The 23880-nt window shown below is 46.8% G+C and overlaps 1 protein-coding gene across 1 annotated transcript in view; it reads right to left on the reverse strand.

Annotated features, from left to right (window-relative positions):
- The window catches only part of C22H11orf80 (chromosome 22 C11orf80 homolog), a 104445-nt gene that overhangs the window by 30744 nt on the left and 49821 nt on the right, over window positions 1-23880 (reverse strand). Inside the window, exons 6-10 of the mRNA XM_038765358.1 lie at window positions 18007-18062; window positions 16851-16922; window positions 11641-11833; window positions 7834-7981; window positions 2769-2921 (exon numbers count right to left, since the gene is read on the reverse strand). Coding sequence (XP_038621286.1) covers window positions 2769-2921; window positions 7834-7981; window positions 11641-11833; window positions 16851-16922; window positions 18007-18062 — 622 coding nt within the window. The remainder of the gene's footprint in view (window positions 1-2768; window positions 2922-7833; window positions 7982-11640; window positions 11834-16850; window positions 16923-18006; window positions 18063-23880) is intronic.

Raw genomic sequence — 23880 nt, forward strand, 5'->3', positions numbered from 1 at the left:
CTAGATGTTGCCGACTTGGACTTCCCAAGCGCTTAGTACAGTGCTCTGCACACAGTAACCGCTCAATAAATACGATTGAATGAATGAATGAATGAATAAATACGACTGAATGAATAAATGTGCAGAGCACTGTTCTAAGTGCTTGTTTTGTTGTCTGTCTCCCCCTTCTAGACTGTGAGCCCGCAGTTGGGTAGGGACCGCCTCTAAATGTTGCCGACCTGGACTTCCCAAGCGCTTAGTACAGAGCTCTGCACACAGTAAGCGCTCAATAAATGACTGAATGAATGAATGTGCAGAGCCCTGTTCTAAGTGCTTGTTTTGTTGTCTGTCTCCCCCTTCTAGACTGTGAGCCCATTGTTGGGTAGGGACCGTCTCTAGATGTTGCCGACCTGGACTTCCCAAGCGCTTAGTCCAGAGCTCTACACACAGTAAGCGCTCAATAAATACCATTGAATGAATGAATGAGTAAATACAACTGAATGAATGAATGTGCAGAGCACTGCTCTAAGTGCTTGTTTTGTTGTCTGTCTCCCCCTTCTAGACGGTGAGCCCGCTGTCGGGTAGGGGCCGTCTCTAGATGTTGCCGACTTGGACTTCCCAAGCGCTTAGTCCAGTGCTCTGCACACAGGACGCGCTCAATAAATACGATTGATTGATTGATTGATTGAATTGATTTGCAATGAAATGCCAAGGCGGAGATTAGCTGGGTCCTGCAGGTTCCTGCCACTCTCGCCGGGCTTCAGGGATGCCCTGCCTTGTACCCTCGACTCCTCTGAGCCCTGGAGGTTCAGGAAGTCATTGGGGACCTAGCGACCATAAGTCTAATAATAATAATAATAATAACAACAACAATAATAATAATAATATCAATAATAACAATAATAATAATAATAATAATAATAATAATTGGGATATTTGCCCACTGTTGGGTAGGGACTGTCTCTATATGTTGCCAACTTGTACTTCCCAAGCGCTTAGTACAGTGCTCTGCACACAGTAAGCGCTCAATAAATACGATTGATTGATTGATTGTACCCAACTTGTATTTCCCAAGTGCTTAGTCCAGTGCTCTGCACGCGGTAAGCGCTCAATAAATACGATTGAATGAACGCACCAAGTGCTGGGGAGAGTTCAGAAGCGGCATGGCTCAGTGGAAAGAACCCGGGCTTTGGAGTCAGTGGTCATGGGTTCAAATCCCGGCTCCGCCAACTGTCAGCTGGGTGACTTTGGGCAAGTCACTTCACTTCTCTGGGCCTCAGTGACCTCATCTGTCAAATGGGGATTGACAGTGAGCCCCCGGTGGGACAACCTGATCACCTTGTAACCTCCCCAGCACTTAGAACAGTGCCTTGCACATAGTAAGCGCTTAATAAATGCTATTACTATTATTATTATTATTATTATTATTATTATCATTATTACAGCAGCATGGCTCAGTGGAAAGAGCCCAGGCTTTGGAGTCAGAAGTCAGGGGTTCAAATCCCAGCTCTGCCACTTGCCCGCTGTGTGACTCTGGGCAAGTCACTTCACTTCGCGGCTCGGTGGAAAGAACCTGGGCTTTGGAGTCAGAGGTCATGGGTTCAAATCCCAGCTCTGCCAACTGTCAGCTGTGTGACATTGGGCAAGTCACTTCACTTCTCTGGGCCTCAGTTCCCTCATCTGTCAAATGGGGATTGACTGTGAGCCCCCGGTGGGACAACCTGATCACCTTGTAACCTCCCCAGCGCTTAGAACAGTGCTTTGCACATAGTAAGCACTTAATAAATGCCATTATCATTATTATTATTATTATTATTATTATTATTATTATTATTACAGCAGCATGGCTCAGTGGAAAGAGGACGGGCTTTGGAGTCAGAGGTCATGGGTTCAAATCCCGACTCGGCCAACTGTCAGATGGGTGACTTTGGGCAAGTCACTTCACTTCTCTGGGCCTCAGTGACCTCATCAGGAAAATGGGGGTGAAGACTGTGAGCCCCTCGTGGGACAACCTGATCACCTTGTAACCTCCCCAGCGCTTAGAACAGTGCTTTGCACATAGTAAGCGCTTAATAAATGCCATTATTATTATTATTATTATCATTATTACAGCAGCATGGCTCAGTGGAAAGACCCCAGGCTTTGGAGTCAGAAGTCATGGGTTCAAATCCCGGCTCTGCCACTTGCCCACTGTGTGACCCTGGGCAAGTCACTTCACTTCGCGGCTCGGTGGAAAGAGCCCGGGCTTTGGAGTCAGAGGTCATGGGTTCAAATCCCGGCTTGGCGAATTGTCAGATGGGTGACTTTGGGCAAGTCACTTCACTTCTCTGGGCCTCAGTGACCTCATCTGGAAAATGGGGGTGAAGACTGTGAGCCCCCCGTGGGACAACCTGATCACCTTGTAACCTCCCCAGTGCTTAGAACAGTGCTTTGCACATAGTAAGCGCTTAATAAATGCCACTATTATTATTATTATCATTATTACAGCAGCATGGCTCAGTGGAAAGAGCACAGGCTTTGGAGTCAGAAGTCATAGGTTCAAATCCCGGCTCTGCCAATTGTCAGCTGGGTGACTTTGGGCAAGTCACTTCACTTCTCTGGGCCTCATTGACCTCATCAGGAAAATGGGGGTGAAGACTGTGAGCCCCCCGTGGGACAACCTGATCACCTTGCAACCTCCCCAGCACTTAGAACAGTGCTTTGCACATAGTACGCGCTTAATAAATGCCATTATTACTATTATTGTCATTATTATTGTTAGCAGCCAGCCTCATTTCCCCAGTACCTACTCCAGGCCTCCTCCAGCTGAGCTGGGAATCCAGTGCAAAAATCCAAGAAGAGGAAAAGCAACAGCGTCTGCTCCTGCACATCGGATGGTTGACTATGAGATGGGCTCTCCTGGGAAGACTCCACTCGGTAACTCGCGTCCGGGAGCAGAAGGTCTGGGGGACGAGAAGTTTAGACTGTGAGCCCACTGTTGGGTAGGGACCGTCTCTAGATGTTGCCAACTTGGACTTCCCAAGCGCTTAGTCCAGTGCTCTGCACACAGTAAGCGCTCAATTAATAGGATTGATTGATTGAGAAATTGCACGTCATCTCTTCGGGGAAGGCCGCGAAGCCCGCGAGCACCTCGGCGGGTTCGTTGACCTGAATCGGTCCAGGTATTTCAACTCGGCCAGCTGATCAGACGTTAGGACGTTACCCACAGGGCCGGTGGCTGGGCGTCTCTATATGTTGCCAACTTGTACTTCCCGAGCGCTTAGTACAGTGCTCAGGCCTTCCCACACTCAGCCCCCTCCTTCCTCTCCACCTCGTCCCCCTCCAAATCCCCCCGTCTTACCTCCTTCCCTTCCCCACAGCACCTGTATATATGTTTGTACATATTTATTACTCTATTTATTTATTTATTTATTTTACTTGTACATATCTACTGTATTTATTTTATTTTGTTAGTATGTTTGGTTTTATTCTCTGTCTCCCCCTTCTAATAATAATAATGATATTAATAGCATTTATTAAGCGCTTACTATGTGCAAAGCACTGTTCTAAGCACTGGGGAGGTTACAAGGTGATCAGGTTGTCCCACGGGGGGCTCACAGTCTTCATCCCCATTTTACAGATGAGGGAACTGAGGCCCAGAGAAGTTAAGTGACTCGCCCGAAGTCACACAGCTGACAATTGGTGGAGCCGGGATTTGAACCCATGACCTCTGACTCCAAAGCCTGTGCTCTTTGAACTGAGCCACGCTGCTTCTAGACTGTGAGCTCACTGTTGGGTAGGGACTGTCTCTATATGTTGCCAACTTGGACTTCCCAAGCGCTTAGTACAGTGCTCTGCACACAGTAAGCACTCAATAAATACGACTGATTGATTAATTGATTGATTGCACAGTAAGCGCTCAATAAATATGATTGAATGAATGAATGTGCCACATAACCCGCCAGGAAACCCCAGGCAAGTGAAGAGACCTGGACCTCCCTGCCCTCATTTTCTTTAAACTCCAGAACTGGGGATTAGGGCGAACTCACCACAATCAATCAATCAATCAATCAATCGTATGTATTGAGTGCTTACTGTGTGCAGAGCACTGTACTAAGCGCTTGGGAAGTACAAGTTGGCAACATATAGAGACAGTCCCTACCCAACAGTGAACCCCACAGTACTTATGTATATACTTTTCTGCTCTACAATTTCCCCTCTCCGTAATCTAAAATATTGTCTGTCTCCCCCTGTAATAGTAATAATAATAATGCTAATGATGGCATTTATTAAGCGCTTACTATGTGCAAAGCACTGTTCTAAGCGCTGGGGAGGTTACACAGTGATCAGGTTGTCCCACGGGGAGCTCACTGTCTTCATCCCCATTTTACAGATGAGGTCACTGAGTCACAGAGAATAATAATAATAATAATGATGGTATTTATTAAGTGCTTACTATGTGCAAAACACTGTTCTAAGCTCTGGGGAGGTTACAAGGTGATCAGGTTGTCCCACGGGGGGCTCACAGTCTTCATCCCCATTTTACAGATGAGGTAACTGAGGCCCAGAGAATAATAATAATAATAATAATAATGGTATTAAGTGCTTACTATGTGCAAAGCACTGTTTTAAGCTCTGGGGAGGTTACAAGGTGATCAGGTTGTCCCACGGGGGGCTCACAGCCTTAATCCCCATTTGACAGATGAGGTAACTGAGGCCCAGAGAATAATAATAATAATGATGATGGCATTTATTAAGCACTTACTATATGCAAAGCACTGTTCTAAGCTCTGGGGAGGTTACAAGGTGATCAGGTTGTCCCACTGGGGGCTCACAGTCTTCATCCCCATTTTACAGATGAGGTAACTGAGGCCCAGAGAATAATAACAATAATAATGATGGCATTTATTAAGCGCTTACTATGTGCAAAGCACTGTTCTAAGCGCCGGGGAGGTTACAAGGTGATCAGGTTGTCCCACAGGGGGCTCATAGTCTTCATCCCCATTTTACAGAGAGGTAACTGAGGCCCAGAGAAGTTAAGTGACTTGCCCAAAGTCACACAGCTGACATTGGCAGAGCCAGAATTTGAACCTATGACCTCTGACTCCAAAGTCCGTGCTCTTTTCCGCTGAGCAATGCTGCTTCTTTAGACTGTAAGCTCCTTGTGGGCAGGGATTGCATCTACCAACTCCATTCATTCAATTGTATTTATTGAGCGCTTACTGTGTGCCGAGCACTGTACTAAACGCTTGGGAAGTGCAAGTCGGCAACACATAGAGACGGTCCCTACCCAACAACGGGCTCACAGTCTAGAAACTCCATTATATTGTACTTTCCCAAGTGCTTAGAGAAGCAGCGTGGCTTCGTGGAAAGAGCAAGGGCTTGGGAGCCAGAGGACGTGGGTTCGAATCCCTGTTCCATTTGTCTGCTGTGTGACCTCGGGCAAGCCACTTCACTTCTCTGGGCCTCAGTTACCTCATCTGTAAAATGGGGACTAAGACTGTGAGGCCCATGGGGGACGACCTCATTACCTCGTATCTAACCCAGCGCTTAGGACGGTGTTTGGCCCACAGTCAGCGCTTAACAAATACCATTATTGTTATCATTATCACTATCATCATCATTACTATCAGAGAAGCAGCATGGCTCAGTGGAAAGAGCCCGGGCTTTCGAGTCAGAGGTCACGGGTTCAAATCCCAGCTCCACCACTCATCAGCTGTGTGACTTTGGGCAAGTTACTTCACTTTTCTGGGCCTCAATTCCCTCATCTGTAAAACGGGGATTAAGACTGTGAGCCCCCCGTGGGACAACCTCATCACCTTGTAACCTCCCCAGCGCTTAGAACAGTGCTTTGCACATAGTAAGTGCTTAATAAATGCTATCATTATTATTATTATTATCATTATTTGCCCCCAATGGCCTTTTCTAGTTCCTCACTCTCTTGGTCTCTGGGGAGGTTACAAGGTGATCAGGTTGTCCCACGGGGGGCTCACAGTCTTAATCCCCATTTAACAGATGAGGGAACTGAGGCCCAGAGAAGTGAAGTGACTTGCCCAAAGTCACACAGCTGACAATTGACGGAGCTGGGATTCGAACCCACATAAGTCTTCTAGACTGAGAGCCCACTGTTGGGTAGGGACCGTCTCTATATGTTGCCAACTTGTACTTCCCAAGCGCTTAGTACAGTGCTCTGCACACAGTAAGCGCTCAATAAATACTATTGATTGATTGATTGATTGATTGATTGAAAAGCACTGTTCTAAGCGCTGGGGGGGGGGAAACAAGTAGACAGGTGTCAAGTCATCAGAATAAATAGAAGTAAAGCTAGATGCACAGCATTGACAAAATGAATAGAATAGTAAGTATGTAAAAGCGCTTACTATGTGCCAAGCACTGTTCTAAGCGCTGGGGGAGAGACAAGGTAATCAGGTTGTCCCACATGGGGCTCACAGTCTTAATCCCCATTTTCCAGATGAGGTAACTGAGGCACAGAGAAGTGAAGCGACTTGCCGAAGGTCACAGAGCAGACAATAATAACAATAATTTTGGTATTTGTTAAGCCCTTACTATGTGCCAAGCACTGTTCTAAGCTCTGGGGGAGATACAAGGTAATCAGGTTGTCCCACATGGGGCTCACCGTCTTAATCCCCATTTTCTGAGGTAACTGAGGCCCAGAGAAGTGAAGTGACTTGCCCAAAGTCACACGGCTGAGTGCTCTGCACACAGTAAGCGCTCAATAAATACGATTGAATGAATGATTGAATTTATTTTACTTGTACATATTTATTCTATTTATTTTATTTGGTTAATATGTTCTGTTTTGTTGTCCGTCTCCCCCTTCTAGACTGTCAGCCCGCTGTTGGGTAGGGACCGTCTCTAGATGTTGCCAACTTGGACTTCCCAAGTGCTTAGTACAGTGCTCTGCACACAGTAAGCACTCAATAAATACAACTGAATGAATGAAATACAAGATGCTCAGGTTGTCCCATGTGGGGCTCACAGTCTTCATCCCCATTTTACAGATGAGGGAACTGAGGCCCAGAGAAGTCAAGTGACTTGCCCAAAGTCACAGAGCTGACAAGTGGAGGAGCCAGGATTATAACCCATGACCTCTGACTCCCAAGTCCAGGCTCTTTCCGCTAAGCTGCGCTGCTTCTCTGGGCCTCAGTTCCCTCATCTGGAAAATGGGGATGATGACTGTGAGCCCCCCGTGGGACAACCTCATCACCTTGTAACCTCTCCAGCGCTTAGAATAGTGCTTTGCACATAGTAAGCGCTTAATAAATGCCATTATTATTATTATTACGGTGCTCTGCATACAGTAAGCGCTCAATAAATACGATTGAATTGGCCTGGAATGGCCTCCCTCTGCCCATCCGCCAAGCTCGCTCTCTTCCTCTCTTCAAGGCCCTACTGAGAGCTCACCTCCTCCAGGAGGCCTTCCCAGATTGAGCCCCCTCCTTCCTCTCCCCCTCGTCCCCCTCTCCATCCCCCCATCTTACCTCCTTCCCCTCCCCACAGCACCTGTATATATGTATATATGTTTGTACGGATTTATTACTCGATTTATTTATTTATTTATTTATTTTACTTGTACATATCTATTCTATTTCTTTTATTTTGTTAGTATGTTTGGTTTTGTTGTCTGTCTCCCCCTTTTAGACTGTGAGCCTGCTGCTGGGTAGGGACCGTCTCTAGATGTTGCCAACTTGGACTTCCCAAGCGCTTAGTCCAGTGCTCTGCACACAGTAAGCGCTCAATAAATACGACTGATTGATTGATATTGACTGAATGAATGGAGTTGGTAGATGCGATCCCTGCCCACAAGGACAGGTATGAGATCGTCACTGTAGGGAAAAAAGGATTGAGCCGTACCTCCTTCCCAACGGGAGTCCCAGCAGGGCGTGGCACACAAGTGATACTTTTTCCAGTCAAGTAGAAAGGAAGGGTCTCTGAAGAAAGGGAATTCTTGGTCCTTCTCACCACCTGTCAGAGGCAGCCCGCAAGGGCCATACAGAAACACGTGCCGGGGCTAAAGAAAATCACCAAACTTCCCTTCACAAACCCCCAGGCCTCATTTGGTTAAAAACAAATGGAAGCAGCGTGGCTCAGTGGAAAGAGCCAGGGCTTGTCTTTGTCCAGAAACGCTCTGGGCATGTTACTCCCCTCCTCAAAAATCTCCAGTGGCTCCCAATCAATCCGCGCATCAGGCAGAAACTCCTCACCCTGGGCTTCAAGGCTGTCCATCCATCCATCCATCCCCTGGCCCCCTCCTCCTCCCTCACGTCCCTTCTGTCCTTCTCCAGCCCAGCCCGCACCCTCCGCTCTTCCGCTGCCAATCTCCTCACCATACCTCGTTCTCGCCCGTCCCGCCATCGACCCCCGGCCCCCGTCCTCCCCCGGGCCTGGAATGCCCCCAATCCCTCTGCCCATCCGCCAAGCTCGCTCTCTTCCTCCCTTCAAGGCCCTACTGAGAGCTCACCTCCTCCAGGAGGCCTTCCCACACTGAGCCCCTTCCTTCCTCTCCCCCTCGTCCCCCTCTCCATCCCCCCCATCTTTCCTCCTTCCCTTCCCCACAGCACCTGTATAGATGTATATATGTTTGTACATATTTATTACTCTATTTATTTTACTTGTACATATCTATTCTATTTATTTCATTTTGTTAGTATGTTTGGTTTTATTCTCTGTCTCCCCCTTCCAGACTGTGAGCCCTCTGTTGGGTAGGGACTGTCTCTATGTGTTGCCGACTTGTACTTCCCAAGTGCTTAGTACAGTGCTCTGCACACAGTAAGCGCTCAATAAATATGACTGATTGATTGATTGATTGATTTGGAGTCAGAGGTCAGGGGTTCAAATCCCGGCTCCGCCACTTGTCTGCTGGGTGACTTTGGGCATGTCACTTCACTTCTCTGGGCTTCAGTTACCTCATCTGGAAAATGGGGATTAAGATTGTGAGCCCCACATGGGACAACCCGATCACTTTGTATCCTCCTCAGCGCTTAGAACAGTGCTTTGTATAGTAAGCGCTTAATAAATGCCATTAAAAAAATTAATAAAAAAAAAGAGCCCGGGCTTTGGAATCAGAGGTAAGGGATTCAAATCCAGGCTCCGCCACTTGTCCGCTGGGTGACTTTGGGCATGTCACTTCACTTCTCTGGGCCTCAGTTCCCTCATCTGGAAAATGGGGATGAATCAATCAATCAATCAATCGTATTTATTGAGCGCTTACTGTGTGCAGAGCACTGGACTAAGCGCTTGGGAAGTACAAGTTGGCAACATATAGAGACGGTCCCCACCCAACAGTGGGCTCACAGTCTAGAAAGCAGAAGCAGCCAAGAGAAGCAGCGTGGCTCAGTGGAAAAGAGCCCGGGCTTTGCAGTCAGAGGTCACGGGTTCAAATCCCGGCTCTGCCAACTGTCAGCTGGGTGACGTTGGGCAAGTCACTTCACTTCTCTGGGCCTCAGTGACCTCATCTGGAAAATGGGGATTAAGACTGTGAGCCCCTCATGGGACAACCTGATCACCTTGTAACCTCCCCAGCGCTTAGAACAGTGCTTTGCACATAGTAAGCACTTAATAAATGCCATTATTATTATTATTATTATTATTATTAAGAAAGAGTCAGAGGTCTGTCCATTCCATTCCTAGCTTGGGCAGTGACGGACGAGTGGAAGGCCATCTGCTACTAGTCAAAACTCTCCCATGCTGGGCAGCAGTGGCATTTCCAGACTGTGAGCCCGTTGTTGGGTAGGGACCGTCTCTAACTGTTGCCAACTTGTACTTCCCAAGCGCTCAGTACAGTGCTCTGCACACAGTAAGCTCTCAGTACATACGACTGAATGAATGAGCCCCTTCCTTCCTCTCCCCCTTGTTCCCCTCTCCATCCCCAACATCTTACCTCCTTCGTTTCCCCACAGCACCTGTATATATGTATATATGTTTGTACAGATTTATTACTCTATTTATTTATTTTACTTGTACATATCTATTCTATTTTATTTTGTTAGTATCTTTGGTTTTGTTCTCTGTCTCCCCCTTTTAGACTGTGAGCCCACTGTTGGGTAGGGACTGTCTCTATAGGTTGCCAATTTGTACTTCCCAAGCACTTAGTACAGTGCTCTGCACATAGTAAGTGCTCAATAAATATGATTGATGATGATGATGATGAATGACTGAATGACTGGGAGAGAGCTGAGGGTGGAGACACGACTTTACTGCGCAGAAGGCAGCAATGGTAAACCATTTCCGTACTTTTACCAAGGAAATTCTCTGGATCCACTACCAGAACGATTGCAGACGGAGAGCGGGGCGTTCTGGGAGAGATAATAATAATAATAATGACAGTATTTGTTAAGCGCTTACTATGTTCTAAACGCTGGCACTGTTCTAAGCGCTGTTCTAAGAGAGATGTGCCCGTAGTGTCGCTATGGATTGGAAATGACTCAACGGCGTAAGACAAGACAAGCCCCCAGGGCTTAGAACAGTGCTTGGCACACAGTAACGCTTAACAAGTACTATCAATCAATCAATCAATCGCATTTATTGAGCGCTTACTGTGTGCAGAGCACTGTACTAAGCGCTTGAGAAGTCCAAGTTGGCAACATATAGAGACGGTCCCTATCCAACAGTGGGCTCACGGTCTAGAAGGGGGAGACAGAGAACAAAACCAAACATATTAGCAAAATAAAATAAATAGAATAGATATGTACAAGTAAAATAAATAAATAAATAGAGTAATAAATCTGTACAAACATCTATACAGGTGCTGTGGGGAAGGGAAGGAGGTAAGACGGGGGGGATGGGGGGGGGGAGAGGAAGGCCTCCTGGAGGAGGTGAGCTCTCAGTAGGGCCCAAATCAATCAATCAATCGTATTTATTGAGCGCTTACTGTGTGCAGAGCACAAGTCACCCAGCTGACAGTTGGCGGAGCTGGGATTTGAACCCATGACCTCTGACCCCAAAGCCCGGGCTCTTGCCACTGAGCTATGCTTCTTCTCTAAGCCAAGCTGCCTTTCTAGATGACCAAAGACCCGGCCTTGTTCTTCCTCCCAATAGCTGCTGGAGAGAAACACCCATTTCCCCCGCCCTCCGTAAAGAGAGGAAAACCGCAGCCCATAAGAAGGGACTAATTAACTGAGGGTCAAGCATGAATGGGACCGAGGAGGGGACGATGAAGCCGCAGATGCCCGGGGCTTGGACAACCTGATGGCCTTGTATCTCCCCCGGCGCTTAGAACAGTGGTTGGCACATAGTAAGCGCTTACCAAATACCATCATCATCATGGATGATCATCAACCGTATTTATTGAGCGCTTACTGTGTGCAGAGCACTGTGCTAAGCGCTTGGGAAGTACAAATTGGCAACATATAGAAACGGTCCCTGCCCAACAGTGGGCTCACAGTCTAAAAGATGTATATGTATATATGTTTGTACATATTTATTACTTTAGTTATTTATTTATTTGTCTTGTACATGTCTATTCTATTTATTTTATTTTGTTAGTATGTTTGGTTTTGTTCTCTGTCTCCCCCTTCCAGACTGTGAGCCCGCTGTTGGGTTGGGACTGTCTCTATGTGTTGCCGACTTGTACTTCCCAAGCGCTTAGTCCAGTGCTCTGCACACAGTAAGCGCTCAATAAATACGATTGATTGATTGATCGCAAATCCGTCCAAAGGATATGGAGGCCGCGGAGATCCTGGCGAGCTGGTGAACGTTGACCTCGTGGCAGGGGCTCAGAGCGGCGGCCGAAGTCAGGGTCAGCTCCCCCAACAAGCCCGCGTCGGCTACCGTGTCGGGAATCAGCAGGCCAACGGGCTTCTCCGGCGCTGGGTGAATTCTGCTGCACGGCAATTCCGTCCCACCGACCGCCGACCTACGGAAAATCCAAGGAAAACCAACGAGGGCAAGTTTCAGGAAGAAACGGCTTGCAGACCAAAAGTGAGCGGGCGACGGACCTCCGAACGGTAATGAGAACTGAGGCGTTGGAAGCGGCGTGGCTCGGTGGAAAGACCCTGGGCTTTGGAGTCATTCAGTCATTCATTCATTCATTCATCCATATTTATTGAGCGCTTACTGTGTGCAGAGCACTGTACTAAGCGCTTGGGAAGAACAAGTCGGCAACATCTAGAGACGGTCCCAGAGTTCAGGGGTTCAAATCCCGGCTCCGCCAATCGTCAGCTGTGTCACTTTGGGCAAGTTTTTTGAAATACCATCACCACCATGGATGATGTATGTGTATATATGTTTGTACATATTTATTACTTTATTTATTTATTTATTTGTCTTGTACATGTCTATTCTATTTTATTTTGTTAGTATGTTTGGTTTTGTTCTCTGTCTCCCCCTTCTAGACTGTGAGCCCACTGTTGGGTAGGGACCGTCTCTATATGTTGCCAGCTTGTACTTCCCAAGCGCTTAGTCCAGTGCTCTGCACACAGTAAGCGCTCAATAAATACGATTGATTGATTGATTCTCTGGGCCTCAGTTACCTCAACTGGAAAATGGGGATTAAAACTGTGAGCCCCCCGTGGGACAACGTGATTACCTTGTAACCTCCCCAGTGCTTAGAACAGTGCTTTGCACATAGTAAGCGCTTAATAAATCCTATTATTATTATTGTTATCATTATTTATTGCTCTATTTATTTATTTATTTTATTTTACTTGTACATATCTATTCTATTTATTTTATTTTGTTAATATGTTTGGTTTTGTTCTCTGTCTCCCCCTTCTAGACTGTGAGCCCACTGTTGGGTAGGGACTGTCTCTATATGTTGCCAAATTGGACTTCCCAAGAGTTTAGTACAGTGCTCTGCACACAGTAAGTGCTCAATAAATACGATTGATTGATTTATTCTAAGCGCTAGGGAGGTTATAATATCACTCTACTCATTTATTTTACTTGTACATATTTATTCTATTTATTTTATTTTGTTAATATGTTTGGTTTTGTTCTCTGTCTCCCCCTTCTAGACTGTGAGCCCACTGTTGGGTAGGGACCGTCTCTAGATATTGTCAACCTGTACTTCCCAAGTGCTTAGTAATAATGATAATAATAATGATGGCATTTATTAAGCACTTACTATGTGCAAAGCACTGTTCTTCTAGACTGTGAGCCCACTGTTGGGTAGGGCCCATCTCTATATGTTGCCAACTTGTACTTCCCAAGTGCTTAGTACTGTGCTCTGCACACAGTAAGCGCTCAATAAATACGATTGATTGATTGATTCTAAGCGCTAGGGAGGTTATAATATTACTCTATTCATTTATTTTACTTGTACATATTTATTCTACTTATTTTATTTTGTTAATATGTTTTGTTTTGTTCTCTGTCTCCCCCCTTCTAGGCTGTGAGCCCGTAGTTGGGTGGGGACTGTCTCTATATGTTGCCAACTTGGACTTCCCAAGTGCTTAGTAATAATAATAATTATAATGATGGCATTTACTAAGCACTTACTATGTGCAAAGCACCGTTCTAACCTCTGGGGAGGTTACAAGGTGATCAGGTTGTCCCACGGGGGGCTCACAGTCTTAATCCCCATTTTACAGATGAGGGAACTGAGGCCCTTTTGTTAATATGTTTTGTTGTCTGTCTTCCCCTTCTAGACTGTGAGCCCGCTGTTGGGTAGGGACCGTCCCTATATGTTGCCAACTTGGACTTCCCGAGCGCTTAGTCCAGTGCTCTGCACACAGTAAGCGCTCAATAAATACGACTGAATGAACGAATGAATGAATGTTGGTATTTGTTAAGCGCTTACTATGTGCAAAGCACTGTTCTAAGCGCTGGGGGGAATCAGAGAAGCAGCAGAATCAGTGGAAAGAGCCCGGGCTTTGGAGTCAAGAGGTCGTGGGTTCAAATCCCGGCTCCTTCACTTGTCAGCTGTGTGACTTTGGGCAAGCCACTTCACTTCTCTGGGCCTCAGTTCCCTCATCTGTAAAATGGGGATGAAGACTGTGAGCCCCACGTGGGACAACCTGATTACCTTGTATCTACCCCAGCGCTTAGAACAGTGCTTTGCACATAGTAAGCACTTAACAAATACCAACATTATTATTATTATTATTATTACAAGGAGATGAGCCCATGTGGGGCTCACAGTCTTAATCCCCATTTTACAGATGAGGGGACTGAGGCACAGAGAAGCGAAGTGACTTGCCCAAGGTCACACAGCAGACAGGTGGGGGAGCCGGGATTCGAACCCATGACCTCGGACTCCCAAGCCCGGGCTCTTCCTTGTCTCTAGGCCAGGTGATCTCAGAGGGAATCCAAGGTGCTTTTTGCCAGAAGGAGCTACTTTGGTTTGACCCAGGAGGAGACAAGCAGCCCTGGGAAAATGGAGCTGAGATGTTGGGTAGGGACTGCCTCTATATGTCCCAAGCGCTTAGTACAGTGCTCTGCACACAGTAAGCGCTCAATAAATACGATCGATTGATTAAAATACCTTTTCTAGGCAATCAATCAACCAGTCTTATCTATTATGGGCAGGGAATGCGTCTGCTAATTCTGTTGTACTGTACTGTACTGTCCTGAGAAGCAGCGTAGCTCAGTGGAAAGAGCCCAGGCTTTGGAGTCAGAGGTCATGGGTTCGAATCCCGGCTCCTCCGCATGTCCGCTGTGTGACCTTGGGCAAGTCACTTCACTTCTCGGAGCCTCAGTGACCTCATCTGGAAAATGGGGATGATGACTGTGAGCCCCACGCCGGACAACCTGATCACCTTGTATTCCCCCCAGTGCTTAGAACAGTGCTTTGCACATAGTAAGCGCTTAACAAATGCCATTATTATTATTATTATTATTACTCTCCCAAGAGCTCAGAGAAGTTGTGTGGCTCAGTGGAAAGAGCCCGGGCTTTGGGGTCAGAGGTCACGGGTGCAAATCCCGGCTCCGCCAATTGTCAGCTGTGTGACTTTGGGCAAGTCACTTAACTGCTCTGGGCCTCAGTTCCCTCATCTGGAAAATGGGGATGAAGACTGTGAGCCCCCCCCGCCACCTCTCCAGCCGTGGGACAACCTGATCACCTTGTAACCTCCCCAGCGCTTAGAACAGTGCTTTGCACATAGTAAGTGCTTAATAAATGCTATTATTATTATTACAGTGCTCAGCACGTAGTAAGTGCTCAATAAATACCATCGATTAATTGAGTGCTTACTGTGTGTGGAGCACTGTACTAAGCGCTTGGGAGAGTAAAATACAACGGGGTTGGTAGACACGTTCCCTGGAGCTCGCTGTGGGCCGGGAATGTATTTATTGTTATATTGTAATAATAATAATAATGAAGGCATTTGTTAAGTGCTTACAATGTGCAAAGCACTGTTCTAAGTGCTGGGGGGATACAGGGTGATCAGGTTGTCCCACAGGGGACTCACAGTCTTAATTCCCATTTTACAGATGAGGGAACTGAGGCCCAGAGAAGTTAAGTGACTCGCCCACAGTCACCCAGCTGACAAGCGGCGGAGCTGGGATTACACTGTGAGCCTGTTGTTGAGTAGGGCCCATCTCTATATGTTGCCAATTTGTACTTCCCAAGCGCTTAGTCCAGTGCTCTGCACACAGTAAACGCTCAATAAATACGACTGAATGAATGAATGAATGAACCTACGACCTCTGACACCCAAGCCCGGGCTCTTTCCACTGAGCCAACGCTGCTTCTCAGCTACTGTACTCTCCCAGGGGCTCAGTAAAGTGCTTTGCACAAAGTGAGTGCTCAATAAATACGGTTGAATGAATAATAATAATAATAATAATGATGGCATTTGTTCAGTGCTTACTATGTGCCAAGCACTGTTCTAAGCACTGGGGGGGATGCAAGGTGATCAGGTTGTCCCACGTGGGGCTCACAGTCTTAATCTCCATTTTGCAGTTGAGGTAACTGAGGCTCAGAGAAATGAAGTGACTTCCCCAAGGTCACACAGCAGACATGTGGCGGAGCTGGGATTAGAACTCATGACCTCTGACTCCCAAGCCCGGGCTCTTTCCACTGGGCCAGAAGGCGGAGGAGAAGGACCAGGGAAAGGAGGAGGAGAAGGAGGAGGGAAAGGAGGAGGAGAAGGAAGCAGAGATGGAGGAGGGAACGGAGGAGGAGAAGGAGGAGGGAAAGAAGGAAGAGAAGGAGTAGGGAAAGAAGGAGGAGAAGGAGGAGGGAAAGGAGGAAGAGGGAAAGGATGAGGAGAAGGAGGAGGGAAAGGAGGAGGAGCAGGAGGAGGGAAAGGAGGAGGATAAGGAGGAGGGGAAGGAAGAGGGAAAGGAGGAGATGGAGGAGGGAAAGGAGGAGGAGAAGGAGGAGGGAAAGGGGGAGGAGAAGGAGGAAGGAAAGGAGGAGGAGAAGGAGAAGGGAAAGGAGGAGGAGATGGAGGAGGGAAAGGAGGAGGAGAAGGAGGAGGGAAAGGAGGAGGGAGAGGAGGAGAAGGAGAAGGGAAAGGAGGAGGAGGGAAAGGAGGAGGAGAAGAAGGGAAAGGAGGAGGAGGGAAAGGGGTAGGAGAAGGGAAAGGAGGAGGAAAAGGAGAAGGGAAAGGAGGAGGAGGGAAAGGAGGAGGAGATGGAGGAGGGAAAGGAGGAGGAGATGGAGGAGGGAAAGGAGGAGGAGATGGAGGAGGGAAAGGAGGAGGACAAGGAGGAGGGAAAGGAGGAGGAGAAGGAGAAGGGAAAGGAGGAGGAGGGAAAGAAGGAGGAGAAAGAGAAGGGAAAGGAGGAGGAGGGAAAGGGGTAGGAGAAGGAGGAGGGAAAGGAGGAGGAAAAGGAGAAGGGAAAGGAGGAGGAGGGAAAGGAGGAGGAAAAGGAGGAGAAGGAGGAGGAGAAGGAGGAGGGAAAGGAGGAGGAGAAGGAGGAGGGAAAGGAGGAGGAAGAGGAGGAGAGAAGGAGGAGGGCTGGGATGGGCACTGCACCTCTCTTACCTCACGTAACGATGCCAGTCGGTGAGCAGTCCAAGTCCCCCCGGCAGGGCTGTGATGGCTCCTCCGCCTGCCCTGCAGGGCACAGACGAATCACAGCAGTTATCACACAGTTCAACCCCGGATCAAGTGTTGGCAGTCACCAGGCCAGAGTGCAGCCTCCCTGAACCCTCCCAGAACCCCGTGATGTTTGGGGGTGGATGCCAGTGGCGCTGCTGACCCTCTCTGCTATATGTCTGCTGTGTGACCTTGGGCAAGTCACTTCACTTACCTCATCTGGAAAATGGGGATGAAGACTGGGTGCCCCACGGGGGCCAACCTGATCACTCTGTATCCCCCCAGCGCTTAGAACAGTGCTTGGCACATAGTAAGCGCTTAACAAATGCCATTATTATTTTATTATTGTTATTATTAATAATAAAATCTTTTAGTCTTTTAGTCTTTTAGACTGTGAGCCCACTGTTGGGTAGTCTCTATGTGTTGCCAATTTGTACTTCCCAAGCGCTTAGTACAGTGCTCTGCACATAGTAAGCGCTCAATAAATACGATTGATTGATTGATTGATTAAAGGGCTAAAATAGGAAGGATTTGGGAGGGAGCTAGTTGGCCACCAACATTCTCCCCCTGCCTTACCTCCTTCCCCTCCCCACAGCACCTGTATAGACGTATATATGTTTGTACATGTTTATTACTCTATTTTACTTGTACATATTTATTCTATTTATTTCATTTTGTTATTATGTTTCGTTTTGTTGTCTGTCTCCCCCGTCTAGACTGTGAGCCCGCTGTTGGGTAGGGACCGTCTCTAGATGTTGCCAACTTGGACTTCCCAAGCGCTCAGTCCGGTGCTCTGTGCACAGTAAGCGCTCAATAAAGACGACTGAATGAATGAATTCCAGGAGAAAGTTTTAGACCCCGGGGACCGGCTTGGCGGTTCCCCTGAGCCGAGGATTTAAGCCCCGGTCCTCTCCGGCACTGCATCCCACTGTTGGGTAGGGACCGTCTCTATATGTTGCCAACTTGTACTTCCCAAGCGCTTAGTACAGTGCTCTGCACACAGTAAGCGCTCGATAAATACGATTGATGATGATGATGATGATGATGATGGCCTACCAAACCATGCTGAAAGCGGTCCCGGCCTGCAGCCCCAGAGGCTTACCCGATGGTCTCCTTGGAGACGGTGCCGTCAGCCTTCAAACTGTAGTGGAATCTGATCTGCAAAACAAGGAACTGGATTGAAGAGAGGGACAGAAGAGCCCAGCCAAGACTGGGGGTGTAGACAAGGGGAAATGTTACATTTAAAAGGTAAAAAAGGGTATTCACGCCCAATAAGAAGGCCGGCGCTTTCCGCTTCCCCCACCAAAAGTCATTGTTTCTGAAGTAGCACACAAATGGAAAGTGTGGTCCACTAGCGGACTTGACGCGACTGACTCCATTTTGTGCCAGCTGACAGTGACCCTCCATTTTGTGCAGGCAAAAGGTAAGAAAGTGTATTCATGCCCAATAAGAAGGCCGGCGCTTTCCGCTTCCCCCACCAAAAGTCATTACTGTTTCTGAAGTAGCACACAAATGGAAAGTGTGGTCCACTAGTGGACTTGACGCGACTGACTCCATTTTGTGCCTGCTGACAGTGACCCTCCATTTTGTGCAGGCAAAAGGTAAGAAAGTGTATTCACGCCCAATAAGAAGGCCGGTGCTTTCCGCTTCCCCCACCTAAAGTCACCGTTTCTGAAGTAGCACACAAATGGAAAGTGTGGTCCACTAGCGGACTTGACGCGACTGACTCCATTTTGTGCCGGCTGACAGTAACCCTCCATTTCGTGCAGGCAAAAGGTAAGAAAGTGTATTCACGCCCAATAAGAAGGCCGGCGCTTTCCGCTTCCCCCACCAAAAGTCATTACTGTTTTTGAAGTAGCACACAAATGGAAAGTGTGGTCCACTAGCGGACTTGACGTGACTGACTCCATTTTGTGCCGGCTGACAGTGACCCTCCATTTTGTGCAGGCAAAAGGTAAGAAAGTGTATTCACGCCCAATAAGAAGGCCGGTGCTTTCCGCTTCCCCCGCCAAAAGTCATTGTTTCTGAAGTAGCACACAAATGAAAAGTGTGGTCCACTAGCGGACTTGACGCGACTGAGTCCATTTTGTGCCTGCTGACAGTGACCCTCCATTTTGCGCAGGCTGAGAGAACAACTCCTTTTTGTATTTTACGCAAGGCTCGGCAACGGCGCTTAGTACAGTGCTCTGCACACAGTAAGCGCTCAATAAATACGATTGATGAGATGTCTTCAAGGCCAGTAACAACTCCCCCTCTCTCAGACCTGGGGTTTCCTCCTCCACTCCCCGATCAGGATGACTGCATGTTTGTACGTATTTATTACTCTATTTATTTTATCTGTACATATTTATTCTGTTTATTTTAATATGTTTTGTTTGGTTCCGTCTCCCCCTTCTAGACTGTGAGCCCGCTGTGGGGTAGGGACCGTCTCTAGATAATAATAATAATAATAATAATGGCATTTGTTAAGCGCTTACTATGTGCAGAGCACTGTTCTAAGCACTGGGGGTGGATACAAGGTGATCAAGTTGTCCCACATGGGGCTCACAGTCTTAATCCCCATTTTACAGATGAGGTAATTGAGGCTCAGAGAAGTTAAGTGACTTGCCCGAGGTCACACAGCAGACATGTGGCGGAGATGTTACAAACTTGGACTTCCCAAGCGCTTAGTCCAGTGCTCTGCACACAGTAAGCGCTCAATCAATACGATTGAATGAATGAATGAATGAATGAATGAATGATCTATGCAAGGCCAGCGTGGCTGAGTGGAAAGAGCCCGGGCTTTGGGGTCAGAGGTCATGGGTTCAAATCCCGGCTCCGCCAATTGTCAGCTGGGTGACTTTGGGCAAGTCACTTCACTTCTCTGTGCCTCAGTTCCCTCATCTGTAAAATGGGGATGAAGACTGTGAGCCCCTTGAGGGACAATCTCATCGCCTCATAACTTCCCGAGCGCTTAGAACAGTGCTTTGCACAGAGTAAGCGCTTAATAAATGCCATCAAAAAAAAAAGGCCATAGGGCAGATAACAACATCCTGCACAAGGCAGTGAGAACAGAGGATAATGAGAATTTATAACATCCTGATTGGAGTCCCGAAATTCCCAATTGCTCGCCCCCGCTTTGCCGTAATTCCATAAAAGACACAGTGAGAATGGGATCGGGGCTGCTTGTCACTCGTCCCTCTCCCGGGATGTGTACGGGCAGGTAGCCACTTTCCTTCTTTCCTGCTCTATCTGGTCTCTATATGTTGCCAATTTGTACTTCCCAAGCGCTTAGTACAGTGCTCTGCACATAGTAAGCGCTCAATAAATACGATTGATGATGATGATGATGATGAACTCATGTCTCCGAGTCATTCCTCCTATCCGCGTCACCACCTTGGGTACACGGACCCTGCGGCCGATTTAGTCCGATTAACCTATTTTGCGCCCTACTTGTCGGTAACGGAAAGCGACCCAAAAAGTTATTGTTAAGTGTGCCTCTCAGAACGGTGATATTTCACCCCCAGAATGCATATGAAATCGAGAATATATATGGATATATGTGTGGACGGATTTATTACTCTATTTACTGTACTTATATATATTCTATTTATTTGATTTTGTTAACATGTTTTGTTGTCTGTCTCCCCCTTCTAGGTTGTGAGCCCGCTGTTGGGTAGGGACCGTCTCTCTATGTTGCCAACTTGGACTTCCCAAGCGCTTAGTACAGTGCTCTGCACACAGTAAGCGCTCAATAAATACGATTGAGTGAATGAATGAATTAATTAATGAATTAATGAATGAATGAATGAATGAGAAAGAGCAAAGGCGAGTATTCACCGGCCTTTGCGTTTAAAAAGAACACGGATCGTGATCAGTATCTTCTGTGAGCAAGTACAGTACGGGGAAAATGAGTATTGCGTGGCTCAGTGGAAAGAGCCCGCATTTGGGAGTCAGAGGTCATGGGTTCGAATCCCAGCTCCGCCCCTTGTCAGCTGGGTGACTGTGGGCAAGCCACTTCACTTCTCTGTGCCTCAGTGACCTCATCTGTAAATTGGGGATTAAAACTGTGAGCCCCATGTGAGACAATCTCATCACCTTGTATAATAATAATAATAATAATAATAATAATGGCATTTATTAAGCACTTAATAATAATAATAATGGCATTTATTAAGCGCTTACTATGTTCAAGGCACTGTTCTAAGTGCTGGGGAGGTCACAAGGAGATCAGGTTGTCCCACGGGGGGCTCACACTCTTAATCCCCATTTTACAGATGAGGTAACTGAGGCCCAGAGAAGTGAAGTGACATGCCCAAAGCCACACAGCTAAGTGGTGGAGCCGGGATTCGAACCCCTGACCCCTGACTCCAAAGCCTGTGCTCTTTCCACTGAGCCACGCTGCTTCTCATTTTACCACCCATTTTACAGATGAGGTAACTGAGGTAACAGATGAGGTAACTGAAGGAAGCGCTCAATAAATATGACAATGAATAATCAAGTCCAACACGGGGCTTTCAGTCTAAGAAGGGTCCCCTTTTTTTTCTCTGTCCATTTTCCTGGTCGCCAATCCTTTGTCTTGGGCTACTTCCCAAGCGCTTAGTCCAGTGCTCTGCACACAGTAAGCGCTCAATAAATACAACTGAATGAATGAATGAATGTTTTGACTGATTGATTGACTGATTCCTGTCCCTGCCCTTCTCTCCCCATTCATTCCACATCTCTTCCCTCTTCTTCGCTTCTACTGCCCTTTCCAATCCCATTCCCTCCCCGCTCCTCGTTGCCTCTCTTCACGCTTTCCACCTTTCCCCTTCTCCCTCCTCTAGTCCGGCCCCGTCACACCCTGAATCACGAACAGGATGGCCTCATTCATTCAATCGTATTTATTGAGCACTTACTGTGTGCAGAGCACTGGACTAAGGCCTCAATTCGACCCCTTTTCTGCTCTCAGCTCAGCCCCCCAGGACAATGATCAATCTGGGCTGCCCCATCCTGTCTCAGAAACTTGACTAATAATAATAATAATAATAATAATGTTGGTATTTGTTAAGCGCTTACTACGTGCCAAGCACTGTTCTGAGCGCTGGGGGAGATACAAGGTCATCAGGTTGTCCCATGTGGGGCTCACAGTCTTCATCCCCATTTTCCAGATGAGGCAACTGAGGCCCAGGGAAGCTCGAGGGGGCAGGTAGGACCGGCCCGCCACCCTGGACCGGAGAGGGAAGGGCAAGGCCCCCCTGGCCAGAGGTTGGGCAGAGGTCAATCAATCAATCAATCAATCAATCGTATTTATTGAGCGCTTATTGTGTGCAGAGCACTGTACTAAGCGCTTGGGGAGTACAAGTTGGCAACATATAGAGACAGAGGTCAACCTCCTGGGCCCACCCTGGACACTGGCCAGGCGGAGAGGATGTCGGGAGGTGGAGAGGATGCCTTTCCCCCGGGGGTCCCGAGAGATACCCCCTATAATAATATATATTATTATATCTTATTATTTATTATTTATTATATATCATTATATTACATATTATATATAATATATATTATATTATATATTATTATCTCCCCCTCATCCCCTTCTCCATCCCCCCATCTTACCTCCTTCCCTTCCCCACAGCACCTGTATATATGTATATATGTTTGTACATATTTATTACTCTATTTATTTATTTATTTTACTTGTACATATCTATTCTATTTATTTTATTTTGTTAGTATGTTTGGTTTTGTTCTCTGTCTCCCCCTTTTAGACCGTGAGCCCACTGTTGGGTAGGGACTGTCTCTATATGTTGCCAATTTGTACTTCCCAAGCGCTTAGTACAGTGCTCTGCACATAGTAAGCACTCAATAAATACGATTGATTGATTGATTGATTGATATAATAATACGCATTCATTACTCTTTATTTATTTTACTTGTACATATTTATTCTATTTATTTTATTTTGTTAACATATCTTGTTTTGTTGCCTGTCTCCCCCTTCTAGACCGTGAGCCCGCTGTATATGTGTTCGTATACTCTATTTTATTTGTACACATTTATTCTATTTATTTTATTTTGTTAATATGTTTTGTTTTGTTGTCTGTCTCCCCTTGCTAGACTGTGAGCCCGCTTCTAGACTGTGAGCCTGCTGTGTATATGTTCGTATACTCTATTTTATTTGTACATATTTATTCTATTTATTTTATTTTGTTAACATGTCTTGTTTTGTTGTCTGTCTCCCCCTTCTAGACCGTGAGCCCGCTGTATATGTGTTCATATACTCCATTTTATTTGTACATATTTATTCCATTTATTTTATTTTGTTAATATGTTTTGTTTTGTTGTCTGTCTCCCCTTTCTAGACTGTGAGCCCGCTTCTAGACTGTGAGTCCGCTGTATATATGTTCGTATACTCTATTTATTTTATTTGTACATATTTATTCTATTTATTTCATTTGGTTAACGTTTGGTTTTGTTGTCTGTCTCCCCCTCCTAGACTGTGAGCCCGCTGTTGGGGAGGGACCGTCTCTAGATGTTGCCAACTTGGACTTCCCAAGCGCTTAGTCCAGTGCTCTGCACACAGGAAGCGCTCAATAAATACGGTTGAATGAATGAACGAATGTGACGACTTGCCCAAGGTCCCACAGCTGACAAGTGGCGGAGGCGGGGATTAGAACCCACGACTTCTGACTCCCAAGCCCGGTCTCTTTCTACTAAGCTACGCAAGTGGTGCGCTATAGTTGTGACATCAATCAATCGTATTTATTGAGCGCTTACTGTGTGCAGAGCACTGGACTAAGCGCTTGGGAAGTACATGTTGGCAACATTCATTCATTCATTCATTCATTCAATCGCATTTATTGAGTGCTTACTGCGTGCAGAGCACCGTACTAAGCGCTTGGTAAGTACAAGTTGGCAACAAATAGAGACGGTCCCTACCCAACAGCGGGCTCACAGTCTAGAAGGGGGAGACAGAGAACAAAACAAAACATATTAACAAAATAAAATCAATAGA

This window comes from Tachyglossus aculeatus, chromosome 22 (genome assembly GCF_015852505.1).
Source record: "Tachyglossus aculeatus isolate mTacAcu1 chromosome 22, mTacAcu1.pri, whole genome shotgun sequence".
Classification (NCBI taxonomy): domain Eukaryota; kingdom Metazoa; phylum Chordata; class Mammalia; order Monotremata; family Tachyglossidae; genus Tachyglossus; species Tachyglossus aculeatus.